At 32.6% G+C, this 27,888-nt stretch overlaps 1 protein-coding gene across 2 annotated transcripts in view; it reads left to right on the top strand.

Annotated features, from left to right (window-relative positions):
• LRP1B (LDL receptor related protein 1B) overlaps positions 1–27,888 on the top strand; it is a 1,894,725-nt gene that overhangs the window by 1,609,412 nt on the left and 257,425 nt on the right. For both annotated transcript variants that reach the window (XM_032286208.1, XM_032286207.1), the window contains exons 50-56: positions 5,482–5,604; positions 7,983–8,102; positions 11,431–11,559; positions 14,552–14,674; positions 18,357–18,497; positions 19,596–19,783; positions 25,784–25,967. In XM_032286208.1, the coding sequence (XP_032142099.1) occupies positions 5,482–5,604; positions 7,983–8,102; positions 11,431–11,559; positions 14,552–14,674; positions 18,357–18,497; positions 19,596–19,783; positions 25,784–25,967 (1,008 nt within the window). The remainder of the gene's footprint in view (positions 1–5,481; positions 5,605–7,982; positions 8,103–11,430; positions 11,560–14,551; positions 14,675–18,356; positions 18,498–19,595; positions 19,784–25,783; positions 25,968–27,888) is intronic.

Below are 27,888 nucleotides of genomic sequence, written 5' to 3'. Positions count from 1 at the left end.
CTACAAACAGTGTATCAGTGTTTCTTTTTCTCCATAACCTCACCAACATCTTATTTTTTGACTTTTAAACAAAAGCCATTCTGACTACTGTGAGATGGTGTCTCATGGTTTTGATTTGCATTTCTCTGATGATTAGTGATATTGAGCACTTTTTTTATGTGTTGGCCACTTTTATGTCTTCTTTGAGAAGTGTCTGTTTCTATACTCTACCTACCTTTAATGGAGCTTTTAAAAAAAAATTCTGATTGATTTATTTAAATTTCTTATAGATTCTGGATATTTGTCTTTTGCCAGATGCATAGTTGGAAAATATTTTCTCCCATTATGTAGGGTACCTGTTTGTTGATAGTTTCTTTTGTTGTGCAGAAGCTCTTTAGTTTAATGAAGTTCCACTTGTCAATTTTTGTTTTTGTTGCAATTGCTTTGGAGGACTTAGTCATAAATTCTTTTCCTAGGACTATGTCCAGAAAAGTATTTCCTGGGATTTCTTCTAGTATTTTTATGGTTTGAGATCTTACATTTAAATCTTCAAACTTCTTTGACTTAATTTTTGTATATGGTAAGAGGTAGAAGTTCAGTTTCATTCCTTTGCATGTGGTAAGTGGTATTGTGTTTTTGATTTAGGCCTCAGCTTGAACATTATTGGTGTATAGAAATGTTACTGATTTTATACACTGATTTTGTATCCTGAAACCACTAAACTTGTTCATGAGATCTAGGGGCCTTTTTGCAGAGTCTTAAGATAGGTGTTTATAATGTCAGTGAAGAGAAATAGTTTGATTTCCTACTTTTCTATTTGCATGCCTTTTATTTCTTTCTCTAGCCTGATTGCTCTGGCTAAGATTTCCTATACTAAGTTGAAAAGGAGTGGTGAGAGTGAGCGTCCTTGTCTTCTTCCATTTCTCAGGCAGAATGATTCCAGCTTTTGCATCTTCTGTGTGAGGTTGCTTTTGGGTTTGTCATAGATGGCTCCTATTATTCCCTCCATGCCTAGTTTGTCGAGGATTTATCATGAAAGGATATTGGATTTTATTGAATGCTTTTTCTGAATCTATTGAGATAATCATATGGGTTTTGTTCTTAATTCTGTTTATGTAGTGAATCATACTTATTGATTGGCATATGTTGCACCAGCCTGACATTCCAGGAATAAAGCCTTTTGCTCATTTTGAATTAACTTTTTGAGGTGCCACTGGGTTTGGTTTGCTAGTATTCTGTTAAAGATTTTTGTGTCTGTGTTCATTACGGATATTGGTCTGTCGTTTTGCTGTTGTTGTTGTATGTCTTTGTCAGATTTTTGTATTAGGATGATCCTGACATTATAGAATGAGGTAGGGAGAAATCACACCTCCTTGATTGTTTGGAACAGTTTCAGCAGGACTGGTACCAGCTCTTCTTTGTACATCTGCTAGAATTTGGCTGTGAATACATCCGCTCCAGGGCTTTTTTTTTTTTTTTTTTTAATTTGCACTTTTTTTTTATTACTGATTCAATTTCAGAACTCATTGATCTATTCATGTTTTCAGGGCCTTCCTTATTCAATTTTGGGAGGTTGTGCCTTTTCAGAAATTGATTCATTTTCTCTAGATTTTATAATGTGTATGCATACAGGTGTTCATGATAATTTCTGATGATTTTTTGAATTTCTGTGGGATCAGCTGTAATGTTACCTTTGTCATTTCTGAGTATGTTTATTTCAATCCTCTGTGTTTTTTTGTTAATCTAGCAAGTCGTCCATCAATGTTACCTATCTTTTAAAAAAAGGGGGGTGTGGGGAGTTGGGGAGAGATAGCATGGGGAGAAATGCCAGGTATAGGTGATGGGGAGGAAGGCAGCACATCACACTGCCATGTGTGTACCTATGCAACAATCTTGCATGTTCTTTACATGTACCCCAAAACCTAAAATGCAATAAAAAAAAGCAATGTTTCATTTCATTGATCCTTGTACAGTTTTTTGGGGTCTCATTTTATGTTGTTCTGCTCTGATTTTAGTTTTTTTTTTTCTTCTGCTGGCTTTGGGGTTAGTTTTTTGTTTCTCTGGTTCCTTTAGGTGCAGTCAGATTGTTAATTTGAGATATTTTATATTTTTGACAGAGACCTTTAGTACTATAAACCTTGCTTTTAATACTGCTTTTGCAACGTCTCAGAGGTTTTGGCATGTTCTGTCTCTGTTTCCATTTATTTCAAATAATCATGATTTATCTGCTTCAATTTCATTGTTTACCCAAAATTCATTCAGGAGCAAGTTTTTTAGTTTACATGTTGAGTGGTTTTGAGTATTCCTCTGGTTATTGATTTCTATTTTTCTATTTTTATTTCACTGAGGCCTGAGAATTTGTTTGGTATTTTTTTGATTTTGTTAAAATTTATTGAGACTTGCTTTATGACCACATATGTGGTTAATCTTAGAGTATGTTTTTTGCGCAAATGAGAAGAATGTTTATGCTACAGTTGTCTGGAGTGTTTTTTGGTTGCCTATTAGGTCCAATTGATCAAATGTTGAATTCCATTCAAAATTTCCTGGTTAGTTTTCTGCCTCATTGACCTAATGCTGTCAATGGGATATTGAATTTCCCTACTATTAATGTGTGGCTAAGTTGTTTTGTAGGCCCAGAAATACTAGTTTTATGAATCTAGCTGTTCTTCTTTGTTTTTCTCTACTGTTGTTGCTTTAATGTCTGTTTTATCTGACACAATAATAGCAAATACTGCTCTTTTTTGTTTTTCATTTGTGCAATAGTTCTTTCTCCATCCTTTTCTTTGAACCTATGGGTGTCATTACATGTCAGATAGGTCTCCTGAAGATGGCAGAAAGATAGGTTTTGCTTTTTTTATTCAGTTTATCACTGTTTTTTAAGGCCATTTGCATTCAGGGTTAATATTGGTATGTGATATTTTGTTCTTGCTGTAGTGTTGTTAGCTAGGTGATTTTAAAGTGTCATTTGTGTAGTTGCTTTATAAGGTTTGTGGGCTATGTGCTTATGTGTACTTTTGTGGTAGTATCATTCTTTTATTTCCATTCTGAGAACTCCCTTCAGCATCTTTTCTAGTGCTGATCTGGTGGTGACCTAGTCCCTTAACAATTGCTTGTCTGAGAAAGACATTATTTCTCCTCTGTTTATGAAGGTTAGTTTGATGGAATATACAATTCTTAACTGGCATTCCTTTTCTTTAAGAATGCTAAAAATAGGCCCCCAATCTCTTCTTGATTTTAAGGTTTCTGCTGAGAAGTCTGTTGTTAGTCTTCTGGGTTTCATTTTATAGCTGTTGTGGCCCATTTCTGTAGCTGCCTTCAAACTTCTTTGGTGTTGATGTTGGATAGCTCAATGACCATGTGCCTTGGGGATGATTGTTTTGTTCAGTATCTTGCAGGAGATCTCTGGATATATTGAACCTGTGTGTTGATTTCTCTAGCAAGATTGGGGACATTTTCATGATCAAGTATGTTTTCTAATTGCATACTTTCTCTTCTTCTCTCTCATAAATCTTAAGTCACAGATTTTTATCACTTTTCATTTTCTAAAAGTCTTTTTTCTTTATTGAAAAAAGTAATATTTTGAAGGACGAGTCTTCAAGCTTTGAAATTCTTTCTTCTGCTTGGTCTAGTCTATTGCTGAGTCTTTCAACTGTATTTTAAATTTCTGTAGTGAATTTTTTAATGCCAGAAGTTCTGTTTAGTTCTTTGTTAATACTGCTATGTTGTCTTTCAAATCCTGATTTTTTTTTTTTTTTTCTGTTTTACTTGTCTTAGATTTCAGTCTTCTCTTAGGTTTTGTTGAGTGTTCTTGCTATCCATACCTTAAATTCTAGAGCATTTGACTGTAGTTCGCTGCAGATCTTTCACATAATCTTTTTAATTATATAAAATATTTAAAAGAAATATAGAAACTTACTACTTTTGGCTTATGAAAGTGGTGCCAAGATTATTAATCTAATTTTTGTTTGCAACAATACATTCTTTACCTCAGATAACTGTAGTTACTTTTGAAATTATCTTGAAGTCAGCATATGATAGATATTAATAAAACTAATACTTTTTTGTTTGTGATCTCTCTTTTTAGTATTAATAAATTACCTTAAAATTTAACTTTCAAAACTAATAGAGAATCACAACTTTTATATTGGGTAAGAAGGAAAGGGACATGCATACAGGCTTATGAAACAGGTGGACAGACAGACAGGAAGCCAGCAATGGGTCAGTCGAAATACTTTAGGATAGAAAAGGAAATATCTTAAACATGCTAAAACTTTTTGGTTTAATGCTGAATCCACTCAAAAATATATTTTCATCTTTATGTACAAAGTTGACATATAAAAAATAAAATGCATACAATTTTCGTTACCTTAGAACAGTCGCAATAGACCATTATATTGTGATTGGCATATATAGACTGGGGTTTACTTCCTGCTTGGCTATGGAACAGACAGTCTAAGATCATGTAAACCTGCAGGAGCAATGAAACAGATGACACCCTGTTAAAAGGTAAATATAGGCCGGGCGCGGTGGCTCACGCCTGTAATCCCAGCACTTTGGGAGGCTGAGGTGGGTGGATCACGAGGTCAGGAGTTCAAGACCAACCTGACCATTATTGTGAAACCTGGTCTCTACTAAAAATACAGGTGGTGCGGGCCTGTAGTCCTAGCTATGGGAGGCTGAGGCAGGAGAATCGCTTGAACCCAGGAGGTGAAGGTTGCAGTGTGCCAAGATCTCGCCACTGCACTCCAGCCAGGTTGACAAAGTGAGACTCTATCTCAAAAAAAAAAAAAAAAAAAAAAAAGAAAAAGGTAAATGTAGTATTCTATATATTCTCTTGAAGGTTACAATAATGACAATACTCCATAATTTAAATTATACAATTTACAAAATAGTTTTACATACAGGCACTTTTTATGATAATTCTGCAAGGTAAAATAATTTTAGAGATACCAGTATAACTTGTTTGTTCTTCCTTCAAATACACAGTAATTGTTTAACTCCTGTTAAAGAATACTCAAAATACAGGGCTCTAGAAACACTAAATTCACACTTTTCTGGAAAAGATACACCAGCGTATTAATTTTAATGTTTTTTGCTATGAATATGTAATTAAGAATATTTTCGACCCAAACATTCTTTGGCCTTAGACTCACTCAATTCAGACTCATATTTATCTTTTTAACTTTATTTTATGTTTACTACATGCCACTCTGTTATAATTTAAGCAGATTTTTTCATTACTATACTTTTCCTGTTCTAGGACTCAGTCCTGAATTTGATTTGATTATCATGTCTCCTGGGTCTTTGTTCTGGGACAGTTTCTTAGTCCTTCCTTTATTTTCATAACTTTGACATTCTTTAGGAGAAAATCTTAGCTATTTGTAATTTATTTCTTATTTATCTCTTTCAGTTCAAGGAGTATTAATGTTTTATCTACCTATATTTCAGAAGTCTAAAATTAATTTAAATTGTTTAACATTAACATTCTATATTTTATCACAGTTCAAAACAAATACAAATGTGAAGAAAATTATTTTGGTTGTCCTAGTGGAAGATGCATTTTGAATACCTGGATATGTGATGGTCAGAAAGATTGTGAGGATGGACTTGATGAATTCCATTGTGGTGAGACATTGTATTTTGCTTTAGTTTTGTTAACTTTACAATTATTTATATGTTAGTATTCTCTTATATAGGGATTTCATACAAAATATTGTCAGCTGATTTTACGTTAATTTTTATTTTTAGTAAATAAAAAAGGTAAATATTAAAATAAAACAGAAGAGTTTATAAACGTTTTCTATTTTTGTTGAGTAATTACTTCCATCAGTTTGTAAAATAGGTATAATAAAGTTATACCTTTTCTTAATTTATTAACTTTAGGTGATACCTAGTATATTTGTTTTCTGCTATAAAAAGTAAGGATTTGCCCGGTGCGGTGGTTCACGCCTATAATCCCAGCACTTTGGGAGGCCAAGGCGGGTGGATCACGAGTTCAGGAGATGGAGACCATCCTGGTCAACATGGTGAAATCCCGGCTCTACTAAAAATAAAAAAAAATAAATAAAAAATTAGCTGGGCATGGTGGCTCATGCCTGTAGTCCCAGCTACTCAGGAGGCTAAGGCAGGAGAATTGCTTGAACCCAGGAAGCAGAGGTTGTGGTGAGCCAAGATCGTGCCATTGCACTCCAGCCTGGGTAACAAAAGTGAAACTCCATTTCAAAAAATAAATAAATAAATAAGGATTTGACACACACTACTTATTATATTTCCCCTACCTGTTATTGGTATCTGCATGGGGGATTGGTTCTAACACCCTGTGGACACCAAAATCCATGGAAGCTCAAGTTCCTTATATAAAGAAGTCTAGTATTTGCATATAACCAATGCACACCCTGCTGTACACTTTGAATAACTTCTTGATTACTTATAATACCTAATACAATGTAATTACTATGTGAATTGTTGTTTCATTGTATTGTCTTTATTTGTATTATATTTTATTCATGTATTGTTATTTGTTATTTAATTTTATGTTTTCTAATACTTCTGATCTGTGGTTTGTTGAATCCATAGATATTAAACCCACAGATGTGGGGGAGCTGACTGAATATTATTACTCTGAAATTTTCTACTAATTACATGTATAGCTTTAAATTATGTTTCTTTAATCTTTTGTCTTTCATCCTCTACCTCCTAATTTCTGTATGTATACACCTTATTTCACATTATATTGTCAAGGTAAGAAAGCATTTTTAGATTTATTTTCTAAAATGTATGGATTTTGTGATTTGCAACCCAAAAAAATTTTCTATAGAAAAACAAAATATATATTCACTATTTACATTTAACACAAATAACATACACTGGAGCGAACAGAGTAGAAAAAAAGGTTAAAAATTGATTTTCTGTAAAATGTCAAACTCTGCTAAAAGTAAATGTCATCATCAAATGTGAAGGTACATTTTGTTTGATTAAGATGCCATATATCTTTACATTAGAGCCATATTCTGAAGAAGACTAGCTGGGAAATTCCAAAGTATTGTACGGGGATTCATAGTTTCTGAACAGTGGCCATTATACAATCATATCTTCTTTAATTTTATTTTTTTTTCCAAATTTTAGTTTTCTAGTGTTCTCAGTTTCACAGGTTATCTAATTAAGCATTTAAATAAAAATGCCAAGTTTTAAAATTGTTTATGAAATCAAAAGCAAAATTGCTATTTTTGCAAGAGTTTATATTTTGAACACCTTAATTTGGAAGGATTTTAGTTTTGAATGTTTTCCAGTGATAAATACACTGGGTGGAAGGGGAGACTGGGAATGGAGGAGAGCAATAACAGAATTGGTTTTGGAAATAAATGGAATATGTTATTGTTATAAAAACATAATCTAATAATAAAATAGCCAGCCACTATGCCAATGAATTTAGGTGTTATTAGGTATGGCAAACTCAAGTGTTTCCAAGAAAACAGCACAAAAACATCAGCATGCTTGCTAGGTACAAAACTGTCAGATTGTGTTCAAGCTATAACCTCCTTGGTCACATACCTTTAAAAACAAACATACCTGCTGGTCAGTCCACCATATTGTTGCCTTACTTAGGATGTAAATTTTTTCTCTGTTGGCTCAAAAATAGATTTAAAATTTAAAAGTGTGACTAGGCTACATGAGAAATATTTGTGTTGTATCTGAGCATTACACATTAAAAAACAAAAAGACAAATATACCTGGAGTAGAGTGACCAGCATTAGAACTAGTTCAAAGGCAAGCCATATTATAAGAATCATGTAGAAGAAATAATGGTTGTGTAACCTGGAAACACAGAGGAAATGTGCAAGCTGATGCCAAAATTGTATAGAATTGTCATAGAAAAGAAGAATTTGGCTTCTTTTATTATAGGATGGTTGATTATAGCAGAGTATAAAAAAGAGTCTTTTCATTGTTGGATCTGTTGTAAGACGGCCTCAACCTACCTTTTTTTCCTTTTGTTTGTTTTCTAGATTCTTCTTGCTCTTGGAATCAATTTGCATGTTCTGCACAAAAATGTATTTCTAAGCATTGGATTTGTGATGGAGAGGATGATTGTGGGGATGGATTAGATGAAAGTGATAGCATTTGTGGTGAGTTGTCTATTTTCTGTCCTCAATTAGTTTTTAAGCAATATATATACTCTATCATTCTAGAGCATACACAAAACTTGCGGGCTAATTTATTAAAATTAACATAAAATTTATGTATACATTCCTAGGTAGCTGTTTTCATTATTTTCATGGCAATCAATTATTCTATTATTTATTATACATAAAGCTGTTATTTGATATTATTATTTTTCCTTAATGATGCCACAATAAATGTATTTCTACCTTTTATTTCTAGTTTTCAGTGACTTCTTTGAAACAAATACCAATGATTGAGATTACAGGGTCAAATAATGAGACAATTTTTTCATGATGCTTCCTATATACCACCAAGTTACTTTCCAAAATTAGTATGCTAATTTATACTGCCACAAGCAACACACGCTATTTATATGCATATGTATATGTTACAGTGATCTTTATTGCTGAATTGTTTCAAATAAGAAGTAAAGGCAGTGACTATTTTTATATGATATTAAAATGACCTTTAAAATTTAGCTTTATAGGATTAGAGATATTAGTGTTGAATATCTATATTTATCTACTATATGTCAACTACAAGTCCAATGTAATTGCTTTTTTAATGATCACAAATATTTATCAAATAGTTTAAATAGAATTTCCTAAGGGGTAAAAGAAGGAAACAAACTTAATTTTTGAGATAGCGTCTTGCTCTGTCCCCAGGTTGGAGTGCAGTGGTGCGATCTTGGCTCACTGCAACCTCCTCCTCCCTGGTTCAAGTGATCCTTCTGTCTCAGACTCCAAGTAGCTGAGACTACTGGTGTGCACCACCATGCCCAGCTAATTTTTGTATTTTTAGTAGGGATGGGGTTTCACCCTGTTTGCCAGAATGGTCTCAATCTCTTGACCTCATGATCTCCCTGCCTCGGCCTCCCAAAGTGCTGGGATTTACAGGTGTGAGCCACTGTACCCGGCCCGAGATAATCTTTAAATTGTATTATAACCGGCCAAGAATTTCACTAATTTGTGTAGATTTCTGTCTAATGGTTGTCTATCCAATCTATTTCTATATATGCATTTGTACCTGTAGCTATATATTCTCTAATTACATCAGCCTCTGGTGGCAGCTGTTATCATCCTCATTTTAGAAACAGAAGGACCTAAGTCACTGAATAAAGTGTATGTATAGATTTTAATAAACTTAACGCCTCTTTTAAGTTTCGGGGGATGTGGTCTGCTATTTCTGTCACAAACATATAGTAAAATGTAGTATTTTATAGAATTTAAGCTAAACTGAAGTTCTCTATAAATAATATGAAATTGGACATATTCCTGAAAGCAGGCAATTTATTTTCTTGTATTTAAGTCATTCGTCACTCAAAATCTACTTATTTACACAGCTGAAACAATTTAGTTATACAACAGAAAAATATAGAAAGATCACTATCAAAAGCTGTGAAAGAAAAAAAGTCAGCAATCAATTAGATGATTGACAGTCTTTTTCTCTATTAATTTTTTAATAATTTTAATAAAAGAATTATCTATTTACAATAGAATGAACATAGTTTCAATCTCTAAAGTTATCTTGCTTTTAACTTTTGTTAAACTCTACACTATATGGCTCCATTGATAACTCTGTGCTTTCTGAGTTGACAAAAAGTCAACTAGGGGCAATAGGGGCAAAGTCTCTAAAGCCATGTAGAGTTGAGTTCTCCCACATCTGCATTTCAAGTTCTGTGGTCATGAACAACTTTGTTTTATTCCTTATTTTGCTGATTCCTTGCCTATTAAATGGATACAAAAATACTTATCTATATACCTAGTGTGATCATCTAACATAACCCATGTACACTGTATCTGAGGGCTTTCTGCTTTTATTTCTCCTGCCTCCTTTCTTTGTCAATGTATTGTCAGTGTTCTAATAATGCTTTTTAAATTAAAGACTAATAAGATAACGGACATGTTTACCTGCAATCAAAATAATGAGCTTATTTACTTTAATAATGAGCTGTATTTTATGTACTAACTACTACGTTTGTAACACATAAAGAAAATATTGCTTTAGATCAAACATCAGTCAATGAACTGAACTTCATATTTCAGAACAGGAAAATAACTTTATAAATAATTTATCTCGCTTGTTTTCAACCTTTGGCGTACAAAAGATCCTTCTCAGAAGTATGTTAAATATGTAGTTTCCCAATTTCCCATTCCAAATATTCTTGATGCAGGACATAAATGCGTTCTTTATTGATACTCACGTAGTGATCCTGACTTGGAATATTGAGGATCCCATTTTGAAAAACATGGTTTATTTCCATCTTTTGAGAGATGAGAAAAGGGAAACCCACAGAAATCAATAAATTTTCCTGAGGTCACTCAGCTAATTAACTATGAGAGAGGTATGAGCAGAATTCAGTTTCCAAAATATTAAATAGGATAGTGACTCTTATCAATCAAATATGATCTGAGTGGGTATGCAAGATAGATCTAGTCGAATTTATCAACTTGTCTTTCTTCTCCCTAGGGATTATTTTCCCCAAGGAAGGCAATGTGTCTCCAGGTGGCAGTGGCAACTATGGAATAAAGCCATGAATTTTTTCTTTGGCCCATTTTCTTCCCAATTGACTATGATGTTTTGGCATGTTCTTAACACAAAATCTGTTGAATACTATCAAGGGAGCCAGAAAATTAGCTACAAAGAGCCTTATGCCATTTTATAGCTGGAGATATCTTAATAATTATCTAGTCATACCCATCATTTTAAAGATAGATGAATTCAGACACTAGGCTTCACCAAGTTCATACAGAATTAGATTTCTCCACTGCCAAATCAGGGCCCTTTCTTTTATGACTACCTTGAGAACAAATTAAAGTGATAACATGACAGTAGACAAGGAATTTTACATTTATCAAAACTTCCTTAATAGGAAAAAAATACAGTTAAAATGTTTCAAGATAAAAAGTAAAAATATTTTTAAAATCATTGAATTGAAAATATAATAATAAAAAGACACTTTATATTTTCATGGCAAGCTTAAAAAGGATAGATAAGGAGGAGTAATATAAAACTATTTTCTGTAGAAAGAGAATTTTATTATAGAAAGTACTAAAGACATACTGGTTAGCAAACAAAGTAAGTTTTAAATGGAAGAACATTTATTTAATATATTATTTTCTAATTTATTCTGATATTACCTGACATTTAAACCCCATTCTACAATATAGATTCTCAATTAAATAAGCAAATCTAGATTAGTGGGGGGATTTGTCAACATGCACTCGTCATCCTAGACATTTTCCAGTGGACACCCAGTGGTCTTAACAGCATTATTTGTTTGAGTTTCAGGTGCCGTGACCTGTGCTGCTGATATGTTCAGCTGTCAGGGCTCTCATGCCTGCGTGCCCCGACACTGGCTTTGTGATGGTGAAAGGGACTGTCCAAATGGAAGCGATGAGCTTTCCACAGCAGGCTGCGGTATGAACACTGGCCAGGGCTGTATGTCAAAGAAAACTGCTACAGCACCCTTAGGCATTTGTTTTTGTAGTATTTGCCATATCACATTTCCCATTGCTTTTTCAATTCCTGGGCCCATAGGTAGTATTGGACTTAATCAGGTGGGATCTTGTTATCACAGTAGTTCTGCAACCTCTTTAACTGCTGTTCAGTGTTTCAAACATGCACAGCTGGATTACCCATTTTAAAGCCATTTTGATGAACACAGATTTATCATTTCACTTCTGAACTAGTGTAACTGCACTTTATGTGTACAAGTGCAGTAGGTTTGGTACTTTCTCTTTTGCGTCTTGCACCACCATCCCTCCTGAAGGCTTTTAGATTGTCTATTACAGAAACTCTGTGAATGACTTCTCTGATCCTAAATAACTACTGATCAGGAGGTCAGTAAATACCTATTAGTCCTATGGATGGGGTATTAACCCTTGGGTCATGTTAAAATAGTATGGATATAGCTGAGTGAAGGTGAGGGATCAGAGGAGCACCTTTGGAGGTCAGACAATTTACTGAGTTTCTGACTCCAAGTCACCTCAGGAAATTTTCAGGGCATTACTCAACAGTAAAAATTCAGATAAATTCCTTTGCATGATCAGGAGGATGAAGGGACTGAATATTTGAATGCGGATCCCAAGGTCACATAGGGGATCTGTTGGGCTGAGCAATTTATCAGTAATAATGCAGTGAACTCTGCTTGTTAAAGTGAAATCTGCTAGTCATCTCTCCAATGGCCTGCATTCACATCTTTAAAGCACTGTATTTGAAGCCATAATGTGTGATTGTGTGTGTGTGTGTGTGTGTGTGTGTGTGTGCAGTTGTGTGTATGTGAGGAATAGTTAAAGCAGAAAAGAAAAAAGAAAACTTTGAGACAGGACTATTTGCACAGAAGCCATACTATTGTTGTAGAATAATTCACTTTGATCTTGAAACTGATATGTGTGTCTGTAAAGGTCAATGGGGCCACTGAGGGCTACATAATAAAGGATTATGCATCAATTCAGGGATCCAGATGGTCCCAGTATGCTGTTGCTATTGTAGCAAGTTAACATTCTGGGAGGCATATTAACACTTTTGGACCACATGGGTACTATTAAGTAAATTCTGCTAAAATGCAGCAAATTGTACTCAAGTGATCTGAAAGTGTTAATGGCAAATAACTCACTGTTGCTCAGTGTTTTAAAGATTAATTCATATATTAGAATTGGTGTAATTCACCTGAGTTATCCAAGCTGGCACACAGTTCAAAGTTAGAGTTAGTAAAATCAGAGTTTTTCTCTAATTACAACAGGCAATTGTTCACGCTACTTCTATGTGGCATCTATACAGTTTTTAAGAATATATTTGTTAAAAATAAATCATGTCTGATTACCTTTAAAACACCCTTTTGTTTTACCTACTCTGTGTCAATAATTTCTGAGATAAAGGCAGAGATTTATTGGTTCATGGAGCCTGGGGCAAGCTGGAGAGAGGGAGCTATAGGCAATGTGAAAGAATAATCATGATACCCATACCTTAAGTATTAAAGTGATGTATATAAAATATACTATGTCAGTCACAAATAAATGTTATGTAAAATATCCTACTAATATATAAAATGCCATGAGAATGATTTCAAGAAAAGTGATGATATTATCTGAGTCTTGAAGGACAAAGAAAGAGAAAGGTGTTTCATGGAGAGAAAAGTGCTTATTAAGACATGGAATGGGGAAATGGAAGGCACCTAAGTTTTTCAAGTACCCATTATATGTCAATTATTGTGATTGTTGCTGTCATTTACATTATTGAATTCCCCCAATATTGTAGTAAACTGTTTTGGGGAATCTGCCAAAAATAATTATTATATAACTAGGAGAAAAAAGTGCACCTAGACATTTGTTGAATACTTAAAATGAGCCCAATCTGCTTCACAAAATTATCTAGTCCTTGTAAGAAATTTATCAGGTACATTTTATTATCCCCATTAAACAGATAAAGAAACAGATACACTAAGAAGGTAAACTGCTTCCTTAAGGATACAAATATAAGAGCCACAGCCACTTTCTGCAAAGCCTTTCTCTTTCCAATACTATAAATAACATGTAGCAGATTTTTTGCTGTTTGCAATCCCCCAAACCTTGAGTCCTACTTAGTATTTACCTTTTAAATATAAGCAAAGATTATTGAAAGCCTTTAAATGAGCCTTGCAAGCGTCTTATGATTCTACACATATGGTATTAATTTTTTCTTTCTCTGTACTAGTTATGTTCTTTTAAATTTTTGTTTAAATGTTATTGATCATTTGGCTCAACCATTTTTCCACTTGTTGGAATACTTGTGGATCAGTATTCATAAAGGGTCAATATTCCATTTCATCTGTGTGAGACTTATGGTGGGGTTGATGACACCAAAGATCTTACTTTTACCTAATTCAACACCCCACTCTAGAAGTCACCAAAAAGTTTTGTTTTATTTTTTAAAAGACAATAACATTCTAAACCTTCTTAGTTTTTTTTTTCACTTCCTTTATGAATATTAGCATTGTTCTTTACAGGTCTATTTTTCACAAGGAAGCAACATTGCTATGACTTTACCAGCATTACTGTAGGTATAAGTAGAGAAAAAAAGTCCATCATATTATTAGCTGAGATTATTTTTTCTAACATATGAACGTTTGAATTCATCCTTCAGCAAATTTAAAATTGCTGCATGGCTTGAAATTTCAGGGTCACTCTGGAATAGTTGAATTCATGAATACTAAATCCTTGAATTATGTGTATTTATATTCAGATATTCTAATATATATATATGTATATGTTAATTATTAGCTTATCTGATGTATTGAATATTATGCAAAGTTTTCTTTTTCTCAGTAACTATGAATTATTGAATATGATTTTATATATTCTCCAAGCTCGTGATATGGGAGAAAATAACATATGTGCTCATCTAACTTTATTTTTTGTGATGTCTTTCTTAGCCCCCAATAATACATGTGACGAAAATGCTTTCATGTGCCATAACAAAGTATGCATTCCCAAGCAATTTGTTTGTGACCATGATGATGACTGTGGAGATGGCTCTGATGAGTCACCACAGTGTGGTAAGTACATCTAGAACTTCATGAAGGAGATTCCTAGGCTGAGTCTTTTAAAATTAGTATGCAAATAAATAACTAATGGAAACACACAAACAAACACATTTCTTAGTGTCACCAGGAGCCAGTGAATTCAGTAACACACAATCACAGCACAAATAACTTCTTTAATTTCTAGTATAATTATACATTTATCATGCCTGTTTGTAATATATTTGCATCAGTAATATTGGAAAATGTTTATAAAAATGTCTTTGGGCCAGTTTCAATGACTCACACCAGTAATCACCACACTTTGGAAGGCCAAGGCAGGTGGATCACCTGAAGTCAGGGGTTTGAGACCAGCCTGGCCAACCCAGTCCATCTCTATTAAAAATACAAAAATTAGTCGGTCATGGTGGCACATGTCTGTAATCCAGCTATTTGGGAGGTCTAGACAGGAGAATTGCTTGACCCCAGAAGGTGGAGGTTGCAGTGAACCAAAATCGCACCACTGCACTCCAGCCTGGGTGACAGAGTGAGACTCCATCTCAATCAATCAATCAATAAAATGTCTTCAGTTTGATGTAATTTGAAATACTTGAAATTTGAAGATAATGTGTGGCCGCTTGTTCAATGGTTTAGCCAAGTCAAATATTTGAGTGAAAAAAAAGAATACAATTCAGAATTAGCAGAAAAACTGGATACTTAATATTTTTCTACCTTTTATCTTTTAATACATTCAATGAATTGTTAAAATTAAATATTATTATCATGAAATGACATTGCCCTTACATATATTTTCTCTACACATTATATGTAATATCTATACAACATATAACTTTAATGATAAAAATCAGTATATTAAAAATGCTCAGTCGAAGTTGAAATCTTATGTGGACTTAGTGTTTTCATAAAGTATCTGAATGCTTAGACATGAATAAATATATGTAATGAAAAGCTGTGAACTTTATACATGCTCAAGGAAGGCAGCGGGTTTAGCGCCTCCCTTTGTCCTCCCTGTGCAGTGTCTACAGCCTTAGCCTTTGATTTGAATCTCATTAAAATTAGTGGATATCCATTTTTATGATTATTTCAGCATTAAATCACACATTTGATGTAATATTTTAAAGGTTATGTCATAACACAAGATATATAAATCTGAAACAAAGTTATGATTGATTGAATATCTCTCCTCTGCTAGACATTATATTTGGTTGATACAGAGGTGAATGAGACAGAGAGGCCCCACTTGGAAAAACCACAGACGAATGGAAAAACCAGAAATACAGCATAACACAGCACTATAATATGTCAAATAGGAACAAGAATCACAATGAGATCAAAGCTGAGAAGAATCATTCTTGAGAGAGGCACTAAAGATAGAAGCAGAGAATAATATTAGTAATAGGAACTCCTATGTAATGCTAGACAGTATGATGTTGTGGTTAGTAGCTTGAACTCTAGAGCTGGAGAGACTGGGTTCATCCTGGATCTTTCATTTACTAGCTTTGTGATCTTGAAAAGGTCACTTCACTACCCTGGACCTCATTTTTGCGTCTGTAAAATATACTTAATAACGAGGCTTAAATATTAGGACTGTTCAGTGAATTAAATGAATTTATGTTTGTAAAGTTCTTAGAGCAGTTTCAGGAACAGCACATGCTATATGTGTTTACAAAGACTGTACATTTACATGGTTGAGTAATAGCAATTAGTCTTCTGCGAGGTAAGTGGAACTTTAAAAAGTTGAAGTTAGGTTTGAAAAAGGCTGAAATACAGTGTTAGAGAATCTGTATTTAATTATTTTGTCTCTCAGAGGCCAGTGAACATTTTGAAACAAGAGAATGAAATGTTACAGTCACAATTTTGTTTTAGAACCATATTTTTTTCGGCAGAGTGGGAGAAATACTGCCATGGAGCAAAGGTGCCAAAGAGGGGAATAAAATAGTTAGGAGGTTATTGTCATAGTTCTGATGATTAATGACATGGTTTTGAACCAGGTTGGAAATGGTAGAATGGAAGGTACGGAATGTGTCAGACTTCATTTACATTAGAACACAGAGGATAAAAAGGGAATTTCTAGCTTAGATGACTTGGTGCTGCTATTAACGAGTGTTAGAATGCAAGAGGTCAAGGGTCAATTTTGTTGATAAGATGTGAGATGTAATAAAGACTTTATTGTGGACCTTTTGAATATAAGGTTTTAATCAATTACCTAAAGCTATGTAGTGAGTGTGTATGATTTAATTCTAGATCAGAAGTACAATGAGGACAAGTAATAATTATTTTCTGCCCATCAGCCTAAAGGTGACATGAAAATAAAGACCGAAGATTGAAGTTAGGGCTGCACTGGCAACATTTTAGGGTGGAACAGGAGAGGACTTCATACAGAAGAAAAAGAAGGGAAGAGCAAGATCAAAGTTGGAAAGACGCCCAGGAAAGTAGACTGTGAATATTAAGGCAGGAAACTCTAAGGTAGTGTGGTCAGAAGCATCAAATGCTACAAAAAGTGAAGTAAATAGGAAGTCGAGATGCAGAACTTAATACTTGGCACTTGGTGTTTGTTATCTTTAAGAGGAATTTCAGAAGATAGAGGTCACAGAAATGAAATGTTGATTCATCACAGATGAACTAGAGGCAATTAAGTGGAAGCAAGATTGGGCAATGAAGGGATGAGAAATGTGCTGATAAGAAGTACATAGATAGATTTTTATTGTTATTGGAAGATAGATTTTTATTGTTATTGGATTGGATAAGACTTCAATGTATTTATTAAATGAGAAGAAGGAGTTAGTGAAGGTGGAGAGAGAGGGGAGAAATACTAGGGAAACTGGGGCTATTTTAGACCTATCTAGTTTAGCAATTCCAATATAATAAGATTTTAAATTGAATATTCATTTTTGAATATATTTCTGTTGGAATTGTGTTTATTTGTTAAGCCATAAAAATCTTACCCCCCGCCTCTAAAAACAGAACATTTACCCAGATTTATCAGAAAGTTCTACTAGGGATAACTATTTTAATTGTTGATAAACTTAGAAAAAATTCATTATAAAATATAATGAATATTGAAAATCAAATAAGTTGTACTTACAAATAGGCATAGATACGAACCTTAACAAATGTTTTTTTTCTATAATTTGAATAAAGTTTTTAGTGACTCAGAGAATCAATATATAAAATAATTATAATAGCTTTTATGTGTATTGCTCTAAAATTGACTTTTAGATTTTTCTAATTTTAATAATTTCTTTACATTTTGAATGCTGCTTTCTAAACATAAATATGATATCAGAGCTTCTGAGATTATCATTATAGCTCAGAATCAGTTTATCCATATGTTCTGGTATTATGGCTAAGCAAGCTAATTCTAACAGCTTTCATTTTCATTTTCGATTCTAAGAGATACCACCAAGATCTAGATAATAGGTGATGAGAAATGGTATAGTCCAGTGTCGCTTTCTTGTTTCCTCACCTTGAAACAATAAGAATGTCCATTCCCAACTTGAGTTTTTGGTCCGTAGTCCTGCTTCCAAACCACAAACATCTCTTGCATTTATGACCACTGCTACAGAAAGAAATGAGAAACATCTCTCATAGGAGATATGGGTAATCCACATTAATCAGGTGAAGTGTACATTGAGGCAATGACATTTTATTAGTATTTATTATGTAAATTAGTCAAAAGTTTTTTCTGTGTCTCTAGGATACCGACAGTGTGGTACAGAAGAATTTAGATGTGCTGATGGGCGTTGTCTTCTAAATACTCAATGGCAATGCGATGGAGACTTCGACTGCCCTGACCATTCTGATGAAGCACCTTTAAACCCAAAGTGTAAAAGTGCAGGTACAGAAGTATATACAATACCATGTTTGTTCTAAAGTGTTTTCAATAAGAAAATTGTGATTTTCTGTCTTGTATCGTATTCAATGAAAGAAAATGCAAATTATTAAGCATGTGATATTTCTAGTGACACCATGTAAGAAACTAGTAATTGACTATGTGGGAAGATAGTTTTAGAAATTTAAGTCTATGCCAAAAAGATAAAAATTTGAGGCAATGGCCCTGCTGAATTCACCATCCTGTCTTCCCCACTGCCAAAAATTCATTATTTCTTAATATATTATTTTATATGAGAATAATTTCACTTAGTTGACATATTTGAAAATTCAAATGCAAAAAAGTTAAAATTTACTGAGAAGTGGTCTGTGTTATTCATAACTAGGCAAAATGAAATAAATTGCATATCATTTGAGGATACATATATAAATATATTAAAAACTTGTTCTATTTATCACTTCTCTATTCCAAATACTAAATATATAATCATATAGAATACACTCAATAACTTTTTTTCTCATGGTCTTTATATGATAACAGGCTTTCTTTTAGCATGTCTGATGATGAGTATTGTTCAAGTCATCCAGCTATTTTCCATAGCTGTATTTGGAAACAACTATTATTCACAACGATGTCTGTTTTATGCCCTGACTTCCGAATGTCAATGTTATATTTCCAGAAACAAAAAAAACTTAGGAATCCCTACCTATTCTAGATTCTTAAATTTTAGTGACATATAATTTCTCAGGGACCTGTGGCTTGAGGGAAATGTCAAACTATCTGTATGCTTTTGAAGTCATTCTTCACAATATAGAGGAGGCAGAAATAGTTCAAAATTGTACTATGGATATTTATTTTGATAATTGATTCTCATGATCACGCTAGATTTGCAATAAGTGTTGAACATGGAAGTACAGCTTGCCCTTGGTTATCTGCACTTTATGTATAAAATATTATACTGAATATGTAAAACATTTTATGTATACATATATTTAGTATGATTATTGACAGATAAGTTTACCATATTTGTGAATGCTTTCAACAATCATAGTATAAAACAATGGCATGCCCTTTATGTTCCATTTGTTTTATTTTTTTTTCCAGAACAGTCATGCAACAGTTCATTTTTTATGTGCAAAAATGGCAGGTGCATTCCCAGTGGAGGCCTTTGCAACAGTAAGGATGACTGTGGCGATGGTTCAGATGAGAGAAACTGCCATATAAATGAATGTTTGAGTAAGAAAGTCAGTGGCTGTTCTCAAGACTGTCAGGACCTTCCAATCAGTTATAAGGTAAGTACTCATCAAAAGTAGCAAATCATATGATACATTAGAATTTGAGATCAAGAAAACTATTTAATCCAATATAGAAGAAAAACTTAAAAGCCATCATAATATTAAAACTAATTAAATGGAGAGTGTCTATGTAAGGATGCCGTAATATAGTAGTGTGATATAAAAGTTGTGAGAATATAATTAAGAAGACAAAAATAAAATTAAAGAATTTTTCAACATATTCAGAACATAAAGGAAATGAGTAAGCCAGGGAAGACTAGTGGTCAGGGACAATACTATGTTAATAGCTGTATAAATATGTATTTAACTCTTAAGTTTCCATTTCTTCCCTCATTCTCTCTTCAGTACATCTTTGAAGTAGAATGGGCTAATCATTTATTTACTACAACACTGGAGAATACAATATTCTTCATATAAACAAGAATTAAAAAACATAAAACATGAATTATTTGGACTTAGTATGAATACACTAAAAATAAATCATGTGTAATATCCTAATTGCTTTTTGTAAATACCATTTTCCTGAGGAGGGTGATTTGCTGACAGAATCGCTGGACAGAAATAGATTCTAAAACCATTTCTGTTACAGTATGTTGGAATAGTGGACACAAACTAACAAGGTTGAAATGTAAAGTTGTGTATTAGGTTAAACTCAATTTTGTAAGTATGGTAAAACCCCATTAAGAGCAATTCCTTTGAAAATCAGTGTTTTTAATGCAGCAACGATTCTGTATGAATCTTCAATAGGACGTAACTACTATAAACAACAGAGGCAGTCTAATGAAAATTAAGACCATTACAGCTGTTAGATTTTGTTCTACTGTGCTCTACCTGGGAGGACTGTGCACATGTAAAGACATGACATTTTATCAAGAGAAACCATGATGAATTGGAGTGTATCCAAATTTGTATATTCAGAAACGTTAGACTGGATATATCGTCTCCAGTCTTCTTCTGAAGACTGGAGCACATTGTCAGAAGAAGTTCTGCATAGATCAAAGATAAGCTGCTAGCTGTATTCACATACTATACGTGAAATACCATAATAGGGACCCTACTTAATCTGAGTTGTTTAAAATATTTGAATTAAGAATTGGAAAGTAGATTCTGTTCAATACAAGGAAGAAGCTTCTAACATTAGAATTCTTTATGTTGGAATGAACCATGTCACACATCACCAATGAATGTGTTTTTACAGTTGCTAAAAGATGTTCTTTAAAGGATGGTAGAGAATTTGCGTATGGCAAAAATGTTGGGACATTGTTCCTGCCAGCCTTAGCATGCTATGACAAGCCAATTTCATCTAACAGTAAATTCAACTAAACAACCAATTTTCAGTTTTTAAGTTCTGAATTTCTGGTATTATTAACTTAGCTACATTGGTTAGTATTTTACTGTATGTAGACATAACATAAAAACCACAATAATCAACTCTTCCCTGCAAAAATTAGAGATAAAAGACTGAAACACCATGAAAGTTATATATATATATTTAAAAAAAAAAGGTTTTTATACCCAATATTATATTAAAAAGATGCGGTTAAACTTATAAACTTAGAAGAAGAACTTATTTGCAAACAATATATTACAAGCAGAAAGAAACAAAGCAAATGAGCCAGTACATCTTTTAATGAGATGAGCATGCATTGAATAATTAATTTTGGCAGTAACTATTTTAAAAACCAATGAAGCAGAAAAGAAATGTTGTTGGTGACTGTGTGCTATTAACATAGAAATGTTTCCTGAATACATGAGGGAATGTGTTTTAGAATTATTGCAGGTAACTAATTAAAATTTTAAGTCATGGCATTATAAATAATTATTTAGTTCTATCATATATACAGTTATCCACCATATAATGATGTTTTGCTCAACATGTGCTGCCTATACTGTGGTGGCCCTATAGAATTATAATACTGTATTATTACTGTACCTTTTCTAAATATGTTTAGAAACAAATACCATTGTGTTACAATTGCCTACCGCATTCAGTATAATAACATGCTGTACAGGTTTGTAACCTAGGAACAATAGGATCTACCATATAACTTAGGTGCTTGATGGCCTATACCATTTAGGTTTGTGTAAATATGCTCTATGATGTTCAGACAATGACAAATCACCTAACAGAGCAATTCTCAGAATGTATCCCTGTCATTAACTGATGCCTGGCTGTGTTTGTGTGTGGGTGTGTGTGTTCTATGTGATACATTTCAAAGCAGATTTATTTGTGTTTATTCCATGTGTATTTAATGTCTGTGATAAACTTGATGGTAAATTTCAAAACGTATAGAATATCAATTGTATACCTTGTGAAATAACATCAAAATTAAGGTTTGATGTTATTTTAATTGCCTTCATATGAGAGTATTAGCACATAGCTGTACCATATCTGGAAAGAGCTTTTGGTAGAAGACAATATCATCCAGAAAAACATGTAAGTCATACTTATTTTAAGTACCTTGAAAGATTCCTCACACATAAATACTTGTTTATTAATACTTTATAAATGCCCGTGTTTTCATTTTGTCTTCTCAAGAAGCCATAGAATGAAGTGATAATTCTAGTTAAAATAGACAAAAGTATTTGATCCTTCACAAGGTGTGCACATATGTTATCAGACAGAATTACTATGATGTTTTAAAATACATACACTTGTCAAAGCTAGTAAATAATATAAAACATCTATTGATAGAAATATGACTTTGCAAAAATTCAAGATGATACCAGAATCATAAATAAAAATTTTAAGCAAAGATTGAAAAAAATTTTTTTACATATTATGTTTATATTTATGTATGTGTCTGTACATATGCACATATATTTTGCACACAAATATTGGTTATATATATGTCAATTTGTTGATAGGAAACTGAGTAAAAAGCTTTATGTACAACAAGTTGCTTCTACTACACTGGGAAAATATGTGAGCCGATGGATTTCTCTTTCCAGATAATGGGAAAAATATTCAGCAACCTACTTCTCCTTGTAATATAAGCAGAACAAGACAAGAAATCATCCTCTAAATTCCGCAATAAAATGAAAATTGCTTACAAAAGCAAAATTTCGAACTTATGGACTGTGGACAATTTGCACGTTTGCAGTAAAACAAATACAATGTATCTAAGTATTCAAAAGGGAGTAATAACATTTTACTCAAGCAAAAATCTTATTTTGATAGAAAGGATAATTTACCATGTAAAAAATAAATGTACTTCTGGGAGGAAAAAAAAGTTATGATGTATACAGTAGAAAGAAAATGATCAATATTTGTCATGTCACTTGAAAAGCTGCAAAGAATTAGGAAAGAATTAGTTATTATTTTGTTAGCTATATTTTCTTATAAAAATTAATGTAACTCAGGAAAGTTCTAAATAATTTGAAATGGTGAGAAATTTAAGATGAGGCTGAATACATGTAAATCTCAGTTTCCTAAAAGTTGTCTTTTTAAGTAAAAGAGAACATTCTAATCATATTTTCTATAAAATATATTTGAAAATGCAAAAGATTATTATTTTCTTTCATTCAATTTGTGAAAGCTAATCTGGTAGAATTTCCTACAGATGTCTTTTTAGTATTTGGGAGCAAAAATGTTTTTATTAAAATAAGATTAGCAGATTTAGAAATAAATTATCTTTTTATAAACGTTCTTTCAAACAAAATGAAAAAATTCTAAAAATTTTCTGTAAACATTAAATATTGTTTATACAATTTTATATTACAGTAACAATCAATTTTACCTTCATAAAATTAATTTTTCATTGTGGGTTTTTATCCAAGCCATCTGTTTGATATAGTACTTGTAGAAGCCTGACACGAGGCATTCAAAGTGATTTTCAGAAACACCATTAAAATGGCGAGGCACTTTGTTTCATTAGATAATACTATTTTAGAGGAATTCTACACATTCTATAAAATTTCCTTTCATTTGTCCTAAAGTGACTCTTGATTCAACACTGCTCTGTGTATACTAATCGAACCTCTGGCCTCCTGACTACATGATCACTTGACTTAATTTTTAAACCTATCTGTTGATTACTAGCCTGTCGAATTTCTCATTTTCTTTTTAAAAAAATATTTATTTTAAAAAATTTGAGTAAAAATATACAACACAAAATTCACCATTTTAACCATTTTTTAATGTGTACAGTTAATGGTATTAAGTATGCCATTTTCTCTGGCCATAGTTAAGCGCCAGCTCCTCCTGGTGGCAGGATGGGTCTTCTCAAGAAAATTAATATTGTCAGTCAGTGAGATATAACGAAGGAGTGTGGGAAATCAAGTTGTGATTTTTCCCTTCATTTTAACCCACTGGCTTGCTAAGTGGATTCTAGAGATTTTAAAAGTCCATTATAATTTCTGGGCATTATTAGATACGTGTTGGTGTCAATTGTTACAGGTGCAAGTGCTAAGAGCTTAAAAAGTTTTATTTCTTGTAAACAAAATTGGGGAAATACTTATTTATCCTTTAATTACTTTTAGATGAAATTGATGTTACTTTGTTGCATTTTTCCCCAGTATTGAAAACATTCCTTGTACTTAAAAAATAATTCTACTCGTAAATTGTTTGCTGATTATTTATTAATATGGACATATATCACTCTAATATCTTTGTTAATAAATTCAAAACTCTGCCATCACTTTTATCCTAGAATAAATGATCAATTTTATCTAGATTTTGAAATATTTAGTATGGAGAACCCTTGAATACTAGTTACTTTTAACAACTCTGAAATCCTTCTTAACTCACTGTCCTACTAAATACTTACAATTTCCTTTATTTGAAGACCACTAATCAGTCTTAATAAAGATTACTATTGCCATAATGATCTGACCAAGTAAAGGTTCATTTTCTGTAATAATAATTCTCACATGCTACTTGGCAGGGACTGATAAAAGAACTGAATGACAATGACCAGTCAAAGTACCTCATCCTTTATAAGAAGGCAAAAAAGTACATGTGGCATAACGTTTGTACTCTAAGAGTTGACATACCAGTTAGTTAATATCACGTGTCATCAGAAGGACAACTAGAACATGATAGAGATGCCGAAGGAAAGATTTGATGATACAAACTAATGTAGGTATTCAGATAAAAAACGACTGCATTAATATTACTGTTTATTCAGACACCCACATATCTAGGTATGGAATCGAACACAGTCAATAAATGTTAATTGAGAATTACTATGCATTAAAATTTTCAGTGTGTCCAAGATCTTCTGCTGGCCTTATCTAAACAACTTCATCTTCATGCTATTGGATTTCTCATCAACTAAGGATAATATTAGATTGGTACAAAAGCAATTATAATTTTTGTCATAATTATAATTTTGTCATAATGTCACTATTGTGACATTATTATATTTTTCATTCTCCCCTCAACCACACGTACTCATACATGTGTGCTAGAGAGAACAACAGGTTAATAATAAGAAACAACAATAGTAATAATAAGTCAGCTATAGAGAACTGTTTGAATTCTTCCAGTAATTCAGAAATTACCTTTAGGTAATTTCAAAAGCCACAATTATTTTTGAACCAACCTCATAATATCTACATTATAGATTTCTATACTGCTCAAATGAAATAACGTTGTGACAATGTTAAAAAACTTTCAAAACTCTGTGTAAGGATTAATTCTTATAATTGCTAAAATCTAAAAAGACAATGTAATGCAACAGAAAAATAATAAAAATAGAAAGTTTAACTCTGTTTTTTGCTTTGCTAATCTCTAAACACATGCCATTAGCAATGTCAATCAACTTTTGCAATCTTGCCAACTTTCAAAGATCAAATGAAGATATTTGGGAAAATGCTTTCTAACTAACTTTATATAATATACATAATTCCCATCAAAGATCAAATGCTGGGATACAGAAAGACTTGCCTTTATCTATTTTCAAGTGCTTTTCTTGCTTAATGCTAAAGAGATACCCAATAGGAAAAGACAGTGACAATGATATGAATTGATTATGCTCGTTTTTCTTTTCCCAGTGCAAATGCTGGCCTGGATTCCAATTGAAGGATGATGGCAAAACATGTGTAGACATTGATGAATGCTCTTCAGGCTTTCCCTGTAGCCAGCAATGCATCAATACGTATGGGACTTACAAGTGCCTCTGTACAGATGGGTATGAAATACAACCTGATAACCCAAATGGCTGCAAATCACTCTCAGGTATCGAATTGAACTTGCCCACTGATCCAACCTCAGTTGTACATATGGATCCTGAATTTTATAGCCATTCTTATTGAATTCACTCCTCCTTGATGTTTCTGAAAAATCAAAATCCTTCTCTACTTTCCTTGATATGGGAATGTCACTGATTTTGTATGCTGTGTTTGTAATAACATTGCCTTATGGCCTTGTGAGTTATTGAGTGTTTTCTAGATTTTGAGAGTGCTCACAAGGAAAAAGAACTATCTCTAGCCCTGCTTCCTACTGAATCACATGTTCTTGGGAGCAGGTTTGACCAAAACTGTTAGGAAGACTATTGTGACATTATTATATTTTTCATTCTCCCCTCAACCACACGTACTCATACATGTGTGCTAGAGAGAACAACAGGTTAATAATAAGAAACAACAATAGTAATAATAAGTCAGCTATAGAGAACTGTTTGAATTCTTCCAGTAATTCAGCAAATATTATTAAACTTCTGTTTATTCCAAGTAGGGTGTTTGAGCCTATAAATTATAAATTTAATAAAGCATGGCACATAACTTTAATCCATTAGGCAAGAAATCGCACACATTGAAATGATACAAAGCAATAATATGGTGATGACCGTTAAATGGGCAAAAAAATGGTGACTAAGGGCATCTCCATTACCCTTATTTTTAAGTACAGTGAATCAAATGTTATTGCCAGTGTCTTATACAGTTATTCGTAAGTAGCAACATTTAACACATTAGCTGTTTTCTCAGCTACTTTAATAAAATAGCTATCAGGATGTTAATTTTAAAATATGTTTTTTTAACTAGCTAAAACTTTACACATTATGGGGAAAAAAGAAAAAACTCCTTTCAGTTTTTCATTCAGCTGTCACTTACTCTTATCCTTCCCTGAATCAATTTGAGGACTATTTGGAGCCCATTGTTTATCTACCAACCTACTTGCTTTGGTCCATCTTAATGCTTGCTACATAATGCATTTAATGACCTGGGACAAAATGAAGAGATTAAATCTTAAAATGGACAATGTTTCCATTACTTTAGACATTAATAAAGGATTGTGTAGAGGAGAGGAATACTAATGATTAAAATATGGGTCTTGTTATATTATGTATCCACACCATAGTTATTTCTCATTAGCAATTACACTTAGAAACTAATAAAAATTTTAAATATAAAAATGTGTTCTTAAAGCATTTATGCTTGTTAAAGCATAAATTTTCACTAAAGACAATTTTTAAAAATTAAATATGTTTAAGTTGTAAAGAACAGAATTACCTAAGCAGTGAAACAGAACATGACTAAGTGTATATTTATAATGGAGAAGTATATTGACAGAGTGGCAAGGCACCTTCAACTTGAGAGCCAATTCTGTGTTGAAAAGTATTCTGAGTCTCAATCTGGCCTCGAAAAGAAGATGGGAATGACTAATTTGGGATGCCATCAAGGATGATAGAAGGGGGTATCTAACAAGAGTGACATAGTATATGTGGAAATGTTATGTCATACCTTTGGTATTACATATTAATTTCAAAACTAAAAGACAAAGGGAGGAAAATAATGATTTCAAATAATTTTAAAATGACAATAACAATAAATAATTTACAATAAAACCCACATTCAATTATATGAAGTAATTACTTCTGTATTTTTCTAATTTTTATCAACATTAAGTTTGTTCACACATTCAAATAAGTTTATGAATGTGTCTTAGAAAAAAAAGATGTTAAAATGTTTGAACAAATTTTTCATCAAATGGATCTAGGATTATAACCACAGAAAATGTGGTCAAATTGACTTTGCATGATTTAGATATATATTTAAATAAACATAAAAGAAAATCTTTCTGAAGTTATCTTCTTCAAGAAATCATTTTGTTTCCAAATAAATTCTGAAGAGAAAACCAAACACTAATGGTTTAGAGG

The sequence above is a fragment of the Sapajus apella genome, unplaced genomic scaffold (genome assembly GCF_009761245.1).
Source record: "Sapajus apella isolate SASKATOON/1434 unplaced genomic scaffold, GSC_monkey_1.0 scaffold18, whole genome shotgun sequence".
Lineage (NCBI taxonomy): Eukaryota > Metazoa > Chordata > Mammalia > Primates > Cebidae > Sapajus > Sapajus apella.
The sequence above is the reverse complement of the archived record's forward strand: the minus strand, read 5'-3'. Positions and strand labels throughout refer to the sequence as shown.